Raw genomic sequence first — 12,283 nt, 5'->3', positions numbered from 1 at the left:
CTGATATGTACTAAATGTTATTATAGACTCCTCACAGGGTCCATCCTCTAAAAAGGAATATGTATATTAGTACATCATCTTGTGGGTACCATCCCCATTGGGGTTTTCCCTCTGATCAAGGGTTTCCCTAGTTCACATATTTAGTGTTATTGTGTATGAGTATCTTGTCATGGTTTCTGATTATATTGCTCATATGGTTAATGTTTAATGACGTTGACAATTATGATATTACTTAGATAATTGATTCACCCTGCCACCCCCCCACCCCTCATCTAAGTTATATTGGACTATATATTCTAACAAGAGCAATGCTTTTGGCTTTGTGTAATAATTGTTCAGAATACAAACATCTCATACTTACTAGTACATCTAGAATTAGGTGACTAGTTATAATATTTTTCACTTATCAATACATCTATTTATGCTTGTTCATTCCTAGTGATTTTTATGGATGTGAATTGCTCCTTCATATTTTCTCGATATCTAAGCTATTTTATCAACCATCACATGTATTTTTTACAATATGTTGTGGTGTTTTGGTTTTATACATAATATTAGCATTTTTAGGTTTCCATGTTATTTTCTTGGTTGTGGAATTCTATTTGTATCAACAATATCTGGTAAACATTATAATATCTTAAGCACATCCTATAGATCATGCATTGAAGCGTGTGGATAAAACTTGCGTATGTCCTTAATTTAGATGTGATGCTTGTATTTAAATGTAATACTTGATGCATCGGTGATACTAAATATTTTCTTGTGGAAAGTACACACACACACACACACACACACACACACACACACACACACACACACACATAGATATATACACACACATATATACATATACATATGCATATACATACATACACACACTTATATGTATATGTATATTTATGTATGTATGTATGTATGTGTATATATATATTTATATGTATGTATACATATATATGTGTGTGTGTGTATACATATATACATATATACATATATGTATATGTACATATGTATGTATGTATATATATACATATACATACATACATATAGATATATATGTATATATACATATGTATGTATGTATATATACATATACATATATATGTATATGTGTGTGTGTAAAAGTACAAGTGCATAACCTAGTGAATGGAAAGGTGGAGAGTGAAAATTATAGTTGCATAATCTATGAAAACTTGTGGTAGATGGTTTGAGGAGGTAGAGACAAGAGTTTATTGTATTGCAGAGTTTTGGAAAATAAACTCTATGGTTGTTTCTACTTTCTTCTTTCATATATTTGCTTTAATACTATTCTATATTGGGAGTGATCCATTTTTTATTTCTAGGGAACAACCACCCTAGTAGTGAAGCCTACCAACATTACCCCTTGTTGCAATGGTAATTTCTAGCATTTAGCCCTCGCTGTAAAAATCATCTTAATTAGTATCACTTCAATAGGATATTTTTTTTAATTTCATGAGAATTAGCTTCTCAAGTTCATTTTTCCCAAATTGGGTTTTCCATGTAATTCTTGTTATTGATTGTATTGGTTTTTTTGTGCTTTGATGCTTATATTTATTATGCTGATTTATTAGTTAATGGTTTTTATGTATTTACCAAAATGTGAAAAGTTTAAATAAATGTATGAGGATAATTGATTCACACTCGTCTGAACTATTTGACCTATTCAACATCTTTACCCTCTTATAAAGGATCTCTTTCTTGCAAAAAATAAGATTTAGGAGATGATGGCTTGATATCAATGAATGATGTTTCAAGTTTATATTAGTCAATATCCCTTATATTTTTTAGATTTATCATCTCACAACATCCTCCATGATGGGTTAAAGAAGTCTTGAATTCATTCTCCTAGATTGTTCTCTTTATTGTTACATTACACAGAGGTTAGGGAGAAGTGTCATATATGCTCATGCATATATCTTCAAGGAAAATAATTTCATTGGGATCATCTAGTTTTTCATCTACAAAAAAAGAGAGCACTCTTTAATTAAGAGGATGGAGTTCTTTACTTTACTTTTGGTGTCAATATCTAGAGGGATATTTTCTTGTGTAACAATTTCAACATCCTCTTGGAGGAGTTCCTGTTTCTTCTCCTCTTAGAGATAAGAAGGCTCTTGTTTTGTAACAACTACACAAGGGGATCTAAATCTTGGAATGGATAATTTGGGAGTATGGACTACCTCTTGTACATATTAATGAAAGAAAATTATCTTTGTTTGAAGCTAGAAAAACTACATCTGAGAGTCTCTGATGCTTCAAATTAAGAAAGATTGTGCCTCATTTCTTTATCTACCTCTACAACTAAACTTCTTGAAATATCCTCATCAAGATTCCTTTATTTATTTTCTTCTCTTAATTATCTTTGAGGTAGGACTTGTGAGTCATATCCTCCTAGTACCCTTTTTTAGCCTGTAATACCCATCTTGTTTGTTATCATTGTATATTTCTTTGTTAAACTCTATCACCCCATTCGTTATATCTATTATCTTTTAGTAATCTTTAAAATGTGATACTTTGATATGTATAGTAATGGATTGTATGTATTGGTGATGATTACATACTTTCGTAATAATGATGAATTAATTTCTCCTAGTTAGTAAATGTAATGATTGTCATGATGATGTCATATGACATGTCTTCAAATAATGATTACTATAGATTCATGATGATGATTTATTGATGTTATTTATATTCATGATTCATTTATTATACTTACCTCATACGTGCATGCATAGGATATACTTGTTTGTTTTACATTTATGTCTAACTTATCTTATGTGGTTAAGGAAGGGAGGTGTAGTTACCTATGAGTCTGGATCAACATGATGTACTACTCTTTGACATTGACTGTTTAGATTAGATATATATGTATGTGCACATACTTGTCTTTTATGTAAGTTTGCAAGTATTGGACATCGACTTCCTTGAATTGCTAAGATGCACATGCGCTATCGCAATAACTCAATGGTAAGAATGGGGAGATAATGTTCAGGTCTGATCCCAACCAAAGCCTAATTACTATCATAAGAAGAGGATATATATTTGAGTGTCTACTCTTTTTAAATTCATGATTTATCTCTATGCATGTTAATTTTGACTTTTGGTTTGTTTTTCTTATGTTGCATTTATGTGCTTTAGTGTTGCTTGGGAAAAAATTAATTATGATACTTGAATTAATCATATGATATTGGAATTACTAAAATATGGTGATATTTAACTAGTTAGAAGTTAAATTAAATATGAGCTTCAATTGAAAGATTTCATTTAAAGTTTTTAAAATTAGAAAATTAGAAAAAATGAATTAAAATATTGATTCATTGTAACTTTCTAATTAAGTAATGATAAAATCATAATTGCACTTGATTAATAGGCTTTAATTCTTATTATTAATTAAAATAATAAATCATACTTTTAAAAGTGCCTTATACAAATAAATAAAGTGCAAAAGAAAAGAAAATAATATACTAATTTAAAAGTGCATTAAGTGTGTACGACAGATTTAACAAATTAAGCTATTTAATGTTTTTATTAAAGTGAGTTTTCTTTTGTAAAATTAGATGTCCAAAATAGGATTAGGCCTCTTTATTAGAGACATTTTGGTCATTAGGACAAACCCAGGTTTTGGGAGAGCAACTTGAGGATTAAAACTACAAAAATTGTTGAAAGGTTGGGAGTATTTGGATTGCATATATTCACCAAACTGTCCATAATCTTAACTATTAGATTGTGGTAGGCTTTGAGAGCCTATTTGTGGAAATTATTTTGGAATATCTATCTATCTTGTGTCTACCACATTGCTAAAATTTATTTGTTAATTTTTTTGGAATGAAATATGTGAAACAATTTTGGTTTGCAATTAAGAATGGAATTTGATTCATGTGTTGTTTGGAAACCTCTATGAAATGTAAAATATAAAACTAGGCTACTAAAAAATATTTTAAAAGACTTAGATATGAGCAACCAGTGAAAATTCAACATTAAAATTCAAAGGCAATAATTTTAGATCAGCTAGTGTTTTAAAGAAAATTGTTCTTCAAAAATTCAACTAAAATCTTCACAAGGAATAATTAGAAAATGATATGTTTTATTCTTTTGAAAAGTAACTACATTGAAGATAGAAAAGTAAGTATATTATTCTTGCATGTTTGAAAAGATCATAAGCATGTGAAAATAATTTATTTTAGCAAGAATATATACACACAAGTACATACACATATATATATGTGTGTGTGTATACATATATGTATATATAACTTTAAAAAAATTTAAAAATTAAATTAATATTTATTTATCTTAAATATTTAACATAAATAAATAAATACTAATTCTATAAATAGATTTTTAATATTAATGATTTTTAAAACTCTTAGTTGGATATAACTTGTTATATTTTTATAAAGTGAATGAAGTTATAAGTTAATGGATATATATTTATGATTTAGTTATATTTTAAGAGAAGTTATAGTGGAGTTGACTATATAGTCATCTAATTGTGATTAATTGATATTATGGGTGAAAATAAAAATAATTAAACTAAAATTATAATTTTCAGATTCACCTATTTATAATTGTTCTATGAATTAAAAGAAAAATAGATATTAATATTGGGTCCTCAAATGGAAGTCAAATTAATATTTAAGATATAAAATTGATATTAATATTTAGTATAACAATATAATTGTGGTATTAATTAAGTCTTTTATAATTTAAGACCATCTAAATAAATATCATGATAATATTACATGACATTTTATATGCACAAAGAGATTTGATATTTTAAATACTTATATATTTAAATAAGTATATTAGCCTAACTAATTATATAATCTCTAGTCATGTTGGACATTAGTAAACACCTAATTTATTTATGTATGGTTGATTTTAGGATTTTTGTGATGAGTTTTGAGTTGTCTAGATGGCCAATTAGGATGTGCATGAGGCTTGTGAATTTTACTTTTATATTAATTTTTCTCATTAGATGTTATGATGGTATTTTTGGTTTAAGTTGATGCTCATTTTATGGTGTTTATTTTTAGGGCTATTTATGATATTTTGAGATTTGAGAACCAATGTTAGTTTTGGTTTCTTGTCATGGAACCAAATTTGATTATTATTTCTTTTATGGTATAGGACACAAATGTGGTTTTTGAGCTTTGTAAAGGTAGTCTAGTTGCATCATATGGGAGTGGCTTGTAATGGGGGTGAGGGCCCAAAGTGGCTATTAGGATAACTCATTGTAAGTTGACTTAATAAGTGATCGCTTAATAAAATTTTGGGAATGGATTTAAATATTAATAAAATAATTGTACATGCTAAGGATTGGAATGAGACGACACATAGTGAGAAGCATAACTAGTCTTCTTGAGAGGGTATTGTAGTTTCAAATGGGTCATCTTGAGTCTCTTTGATCTAGAGTGACCAGTCGAGGATAACTCAGTGCTTGAGGGTCCATGGTTTAGTGAGTGACTTGTCTAGGATAACTCAAGTATCTTGACCATGTGAAGGCACTCCCTAGTTTATAGTCTGACTCTTCTCTGTGTATTTTATATTTTCCTCTGGTGGGTGTTATTTAAGTTGTGATTTTTTACTTATTGTTGGAGTTATTTATTGCTAGTGGATGGTATTTATTGATAATCATTAGTTAGTCATTGATTATTATTGTTTTGACAGTTGGCATTTCATTTAGAAGTTGATATTATTTTAGTGGTTGTATCTCTTTATTTTGATACGTGGCATTGGTACTTAATTTGGAGTTGAAATATGGTTGTTGACTTTGGTATGTGGTGGTTTGGTATGGGTTGATTATTGTCATTTTAACTCATTATCTTTCTTTATTAGTATTTTTTGGTACCCTTGAGGTAGAATAAGATATCAAGATTTCTTTCCCTAGTATTTGATTTTGTGATTTGACATCTGAGTGTGGATTTTACATTATCTCTCCTACATCGTGGAGTGGTATCTGACTGGTTTATCACGAGATCAGGAGATAGTGACTTCTTACCATTCAGGTTCCCCCACAGATTGGCACCAATGTTGGATGATTCATTGATGTAGTTCTATTATTCTTATTCTTATCTTAGATACTTCTATTCAACTTATGTATTCATGTATCTTGCATCTCGAGATCCTATGTCATGATGTATCATAGTTTGTTCTAATTCTTGTATTTATTATTACTTACATTGTGACATGTGTAGTGGATGTTATTTATTTGGATATAGTTATGTATTTTCTTGTGAGATTATGTATTTTTTATTCATTTGTGATTATGGACATTGTACAAGTAATATTAACGCTAATCAATAAAACTTTTATTAATGTGACTCAATCTAAAGGAACTCTTGAGGAATGGAAATTGTATTTGTAACTATTTATGAGTGATTGATGTGTCTTTGTAATTGTTTACCTAAGATCGGTGTATATTTGTAATGGTTTGGTAAACATTATAACATAATAGGTTAATTTTCCTTGGGTTCTCAAGTGGGGCATTGTATAGCCTCTATACATGTATGATACACCTCATGTACCATTTCACATATTTGTGTATCACATACCCACTTCTCCTTGATCTCACATAACTCCTTGAGCTAACTAACCATGGGGAGTTCAATAAAAGCATATCCCCCATTCTCTAGACCCAAATATGGATTATAAACATAACCAAAAGATAATCCTAAAACATCAAATACTAGATTGCCTACAAAATCAAATATTTTCCTAACTCCTAGACTGGTAATATTATTAAGGGGTTGTTTTAAAAGATTGAGAAAGGAAATATGGGTCAATACTAGGTTTCAACTCAGACTAAGATGGGGGAAATAAGGGTGAAAGGGTAGAAATGTCATGATATGGGAAGAAATGTGAGGCATGTTTATGAAAGGAATTCATGTTAAATAATCGATACAAATAATTTTGTAGAAATCCTAAAAAAATAAAATATTAGATGAGATATTATTACATACTAAAATCAGTACTAGTTGAAACCAATAGATTTTCACTTGGATTTTCCAAGGTGTTTGAATGAACTTCCTCCAAAGGTTTCTTAGCACTAATTTTTAAAAGATTTTTCAATAAATCAAGCTTTATATGGTCCACCAGACAATGTCCTATAATTGATCTTAGATTAGTCACACAAATTGTGCCAAAAAGTATTCTCACAAAAGTTTGTAGCCTTATTTAGATAATGACTAGTGACCTAAAGATCCTTGTGTAAAATGGCAGAAACCTCCAAGTGTGGGACTTGACATGCAAGGTTTAATCTCAGAAGACGATTTACTGGACTTACGACTAGGAAGCACCTAAGTGACTAGATTTTAGGGAAAAGAGAGAATTAAACATGAAAGTAAAAGGGGGTGATGCACCAAATTGGAACTTGGATCTCTCTATTTATAGTTGTACATTACATTAATAAGGCCTAAAAATACATATATCTTTACTCATGTCTATCTTCCAAGGACTCATGTATAAAATATAACAATGAGATCTTTTAAGGGAAATTAATAATACAACATTCACGAGAAAGTTAAACACAACGTAGCATACACACTTGAAAGTTTTCTAAAAAAACCAACTAGTGTCTAGAGTAAACTAATACGCAATACAAAACATCTTCTCTATCAAGTCCTCCATATAAAACTGACACCTCACCAAAAATCCCAAGAGTACTCTATAATAAACCTAGGTGTTAAAATCTCTAATAATATGTCGATGTTGTGATTTTCAATATACAAGAGGAAAACACAAGCTTGCAATTGTTCTTATATGATGTCACAAGTAAATAGCATAGAATAGATTATTCTTTAAGAAAATTAAACTAGATATTATCTTCACATTCCAAAATAAAGGATTGATACTTTTAAAATGAATGAATGGATGTCCTCAAATGCAACAATATAAAAACACGAATCAATCCAAAATTCAAATACATGTTGGACTAACTAACAATAACTTAAAAGAAGTTGACAACACTTATTTTAAATCTTAAATATAAATATTTTAGATTCTAAATTTACAATTACAAATCTAATCAACAAATAACATATTTACACATTAAAATCAACCCTAAAATTAAACAATGATAAAAAGTTACATAAAATAAAATAATAAAACAAATTCGTACAAAAATATACCACATACGAACCGGTCAAACATTAAACTAAAGAAAACATAAGGATATGGTTATGCAATTTGCATAATTACAATAGGAAGTTAGGGGAAAAATAACATTAGTGAATTTGAAGCGACTAGAAAATTGTCATGACATCATCCTAGACCCCACAAATGTTGGGGAAAATAAGATGATTAGTACCCCCTTTTTTCAGTGACACTCTCGAAGCATAACAACTCTGTTGTTCTTCTGTTAGTTACCTTTTCGAACACTATAACTCTACCCATACAGTTAAAGAAGTGACCTCGTATCTTTGTCCTCATTTATAGAAACCGATGCACATGTTCATAAAAGAAAGATAGTGACTAAAGAGAAAAGAAAGTACCTTCTGAGTTGAAAAAAATTAAGACCACATAGATCTTTTTTCATAAAAAATATTGTGACCTCACCCTAAAGCCCACCAAAATTGGAGGAAAATGAAATGATCTCTAATATCCTCTTATGCCCCCCATGATATTACTCTTGCCACATATCATTATGTCTATTATTTAACTTTTAACCTTATTGTTATTTCTACCATTTAGCTTTCCCAAGCCTTATAACTCCCAAGAATGACATTCTATCTTCCTCATCATTTATATGGAAACTAATGCACATATTCATTAAGAAAAGATAAAGATAGATAGTGACACGAGAAAAGTAAAGTACCTCAGGAGCGAAATGAAATAAAAGACCGCACAGACAGAATTCACTTCGATCATTAAATTTCCACAAACCGTTAGCGGTCAGCATTGACCGCCAACATGTTCCGCGTATATTTTTGTCGTGACACGCCGTTGGGGTGATTATGATGAGATGATGATTGATATTAAAGCGATATAAAAATGGTATAAAGAGGGCCTTGTATCTCGGCAAGCACGTGGTATTGTTAACATGTGAGTGGCAAGTACAAGAGGGACCTGTGGGCTGGACTCTGTTCTTCACAGACCTAACTGGAGGAAATTTCCTAGGCTTCATTTAAATATCCGCTGTGCAATCCATTTCCACACTTTTCCATCTACAGCCAGGGGTTTCCAGAACATTTGCTTCTCTGCAAGTTGATCGTCACGAGAGTGTATTTATAGATCGTTGTGGATTTTCTCGAGGAATCCAGAGAGCTCTGAATCGGCGGAGGTGTTTTATGGATAGATTCGCAATGGTCAGGCACAATTGTCCTTCGGATGATGTGGATTTGAGCTGTTTGCAGTTCTTATCGAGCTTCGAAATGCAGACATTGTTGTCGGAGAATCTTTTCGCTGAGGCTTTCATGGAGGATGATTCTTTGCCCGCTTTGCTTGGTCTTAATTCGACCCATTTGCTTCATCAGGTGAGCAATCCTATCGCTTCGGAGGATTTCCAGGGAATGGCAGGGGATTTGCAGCAGTGCTTTGCGGCCGGGCAAAATGCGCCGCAGTCTGCCGTTACGAGCCGGTGTGGTTCTGGCTCGACGGGAAGCGAACCTGTGACCTGCGCTTTGCCGGCGATTCCTTGTGACCTGGCGTTCGTCGAAAGAGCGGCGAAATATTCGTCCTATGTGAAGGAATGTAGCCAAAAAGCCGAGGAATCCGCAGGGATAGTTAGCAACGGGAAGGGCGGAGAGATAGTTCTCGCATCGGGCGTGTCAGGAAATGAAGTCAAGTACGGCCGTCGCACGAAGCGTAGAAATGTCGTCGAGGTATGTGAACTCTGATCGTTGAAATTGCTGGATTTAAAGCCGGAGTGCATGATGAAGCTTCCGTACTTTAAATTTTGAGAATTTAAGTTGAAATTTGTGGCCTGAACTTCAGTTTGTATCCATTTCTCATTTGCTTATCAATTTGCAGCCGAAGTTCAGTTTATGCTTATTTCTCGTGTGTTTAAAAATTTTATGCTTATTTCGACTCGTCTGCTTGCAAAATTTGTGTTCATTTCTCGTCTGCTTATAAATTTACAGGCTAAATTTCGGTTTGTCTTTATTTCTCGTCTACTTCTAAATTTAAAGACAAATTCTGTTTATATTTAATCGTGGTTTACTGACTAAAATTCAGTTTGTGTTCACATAGTAAATTCTAAGCTTATTTCTCGTATGCTTATAAAATTTGTGTTTGTTTCTCGTCTGCTTATAAATTTACAGGCTAAAATTCAATTTATGTTTATTTCTCGTCCGCTTATATATTTACAGACAAAAATTATGTTTTTGTTTATCTCTTGTTTACAGACTAAAATTCAGTTTGTGTTTATTTCTCCTCTGATTGTAAATTTACAGCCTGAACTTCAGTTTATTCTTTTTTCTTCGGTGCTTATAAATTTATGTTTCTTTCTGGTTCGTTTATGATTTTTAAGTTTATTTCTCGTATGTTTATAAATTTACAGGCTGAAATTCAGTTTATGTTTGTTTCTCGTCCGCTTATGAATTTACAGAATGAATTTCTGTTTAAGTTTATTCCCGTCTGCTTATAAATTTAAAGCATGATGATCAATTTATGTTTATTTCTGACCTGCTTAATATTTTACATGCCTATTAATTATGACTAGCAGGCTGCGAGTTCCGAGGCGGTGAAAGGAAAGCGATGCAAAAGCGCAGAAAATGAGAAGGAGGCCGTTAAAGATTCCAAGCACAAAGCGGAGCAAAGCAATGAAAGTTACTGTACGGGGAAAACAGAGGAAACAAGAAATGTGAAGGATACGGCGCCGCCTGAGAAACAGGATTACATTCACGTTAGGGCACGTCGCGGCCAAGCAACTGATAGCCACAGCTTAGCCGAAAGAGTAAGCAAAATTGCACGTTTGCCTTCGCATGCATCAATTTTATTTCCAAAACAGAGCCTTTGTTAACTTAATTTACACGTTTGCCTTTGCGCAGTCGACATATTTTTCCAAAACAGAGCTTAATCAATGTTATTTCTTTGACCTCAGGCGCGAAGGGAAAAAATCAGCAAAAGAATGAAGGTTTTGCAAGATCTAGTCCCAGGATGCAGTAAAGTACGGATCGTCATTCATCTCAAAGTTAACAAAACTAGTAAACGCGTCTTACGTCCTTGAATTCGTTTACTGAGATCATGTATTGACTTTGAATTTATTTACAGAACACGAGCAAAGCATTGATGCTGGACGAGATCATCAATCACGTTCAATCTCTGCAGCGTCAAGTCGAGGTACAGTACCTTGAAGAAAACAACAAAACAAAACAGCACTTTCCTTTTCTCAAAAGCTGGACTTCACCATTTCTTACGCCTCTTAACAATTTATGTTGCGCAGTTCCTTTCCATGACGCTTGCAACTTGCAGTCCAATAGTCGACATCGATATGTACCGTCTTTCGCGATCAACATGTATGTATCAAGCTATAAAATTTGATCTTGTGAACTTCTTGAATATCAGGACTGTAATAAATTTCCTGAAGTTAATGTTGTTTTAGTTGTTTTTTAAGGTTAAAAATTCAACCAGTGGGTATTTTTTTCTGGAGATCTAAAAATATTTTTGAAAAATCTGTGTGCAGATCACGATTAGCTAGTTTCAACGTGACAATTTTCTGCAAAGCTTTCCCACAGACTTCGATTCTTGAAATGATGTGTTTTCTTCTACGGCCAAGCCTGCACCAGGAACACACAGCCGGTTTATTGAATAGTTACATTGCCATTATAGAGTTCGAATGCAGAGGAGATTGTATACTCGTACTATTACTTATCGCAATTACATAATGATTTATCTATCACGGCTACAAGAATTCCCCAGTGCGACTTTCATCGCACAATGGTGTTCAGGTTCCTTTAAATATGTATAACATTGTTTTCAGCTGTTTAGGTTCCATCTAGTTATATATAACAACATTTTCAGCTATCTTTATGCTTACATTGGAGTGTTCCTGATGTAAGGAAGGGTATCTAGATGATAAAATACAATTCTTTTTGAGATTCCCAACGGGCCATGGTTACTTATTGGACAGTTTCTATAATGGGTATTTAGATTACAATAATATTAAAATTTTAATTCTTTTTAATAGAGTTTAATAAAAAAGTACATCTATAATTTCTTAATTACAAAATGTAACATACACATTGTAAAAATTTGAGATTATATCATATATGTTAAGAATTATTTAACATAGAGCTTGAAGTTTAATAGAAAAATAGAAAATTGGAAT

General features: G+C 31.8%; 1 protein-coding gene across 1 annotated transcript; it reads left to right on the top strand.

The window, feature by feature from the left end:
• The first annotated feature begins 9,020 nt into the window (after positions 1–9,020).
• LOC149562858 (transcription factor bHLH76-like) lies at positions 9,021–12,060 on the top strand. The gene is made up of 6 exons (XM_089826309.1): positions 9,021–9,836; positions 10,679–10,909; positions 11,057–11,122; positions 11,227–11,295; positions 11,399–11,471; positions 11,639–12,060. Exons 1-6 carry the CDS (start codon positions 9,303–9,305, stop codon positions 11,647–11,649), a joined length of 984 nt encoding a protein of 327 aa, XP_089682435.1. The 5' UTR covers positions 9,021–9,302; the 3' UTR covers positions 11,650–12,060.
• The last annotated feature ends 223 nt before the right edge of the window (positions 12,061–12,283 follow it).

This window comes from Cupressus sempervirens, chromosome 4 (genome assembly GCF_028749045.1).
Source record: "Cupressus sempervirens isolate cs-2001-9-10 chromosome 4, ASM2874904v1, whole genome shotgun sequence".
In the NCBI taxonomy this organism is placed as follows: domain Eukaryota; kingdom Viridiplantae; phylum Streptophyta; class Pinopsida; order Cupressales; family Cupressaceae; genus Cupressus; species Cupressus sempervirens.
This window is presented reverse-complemented; position numbering and strand designations above follow the sequence as displayed.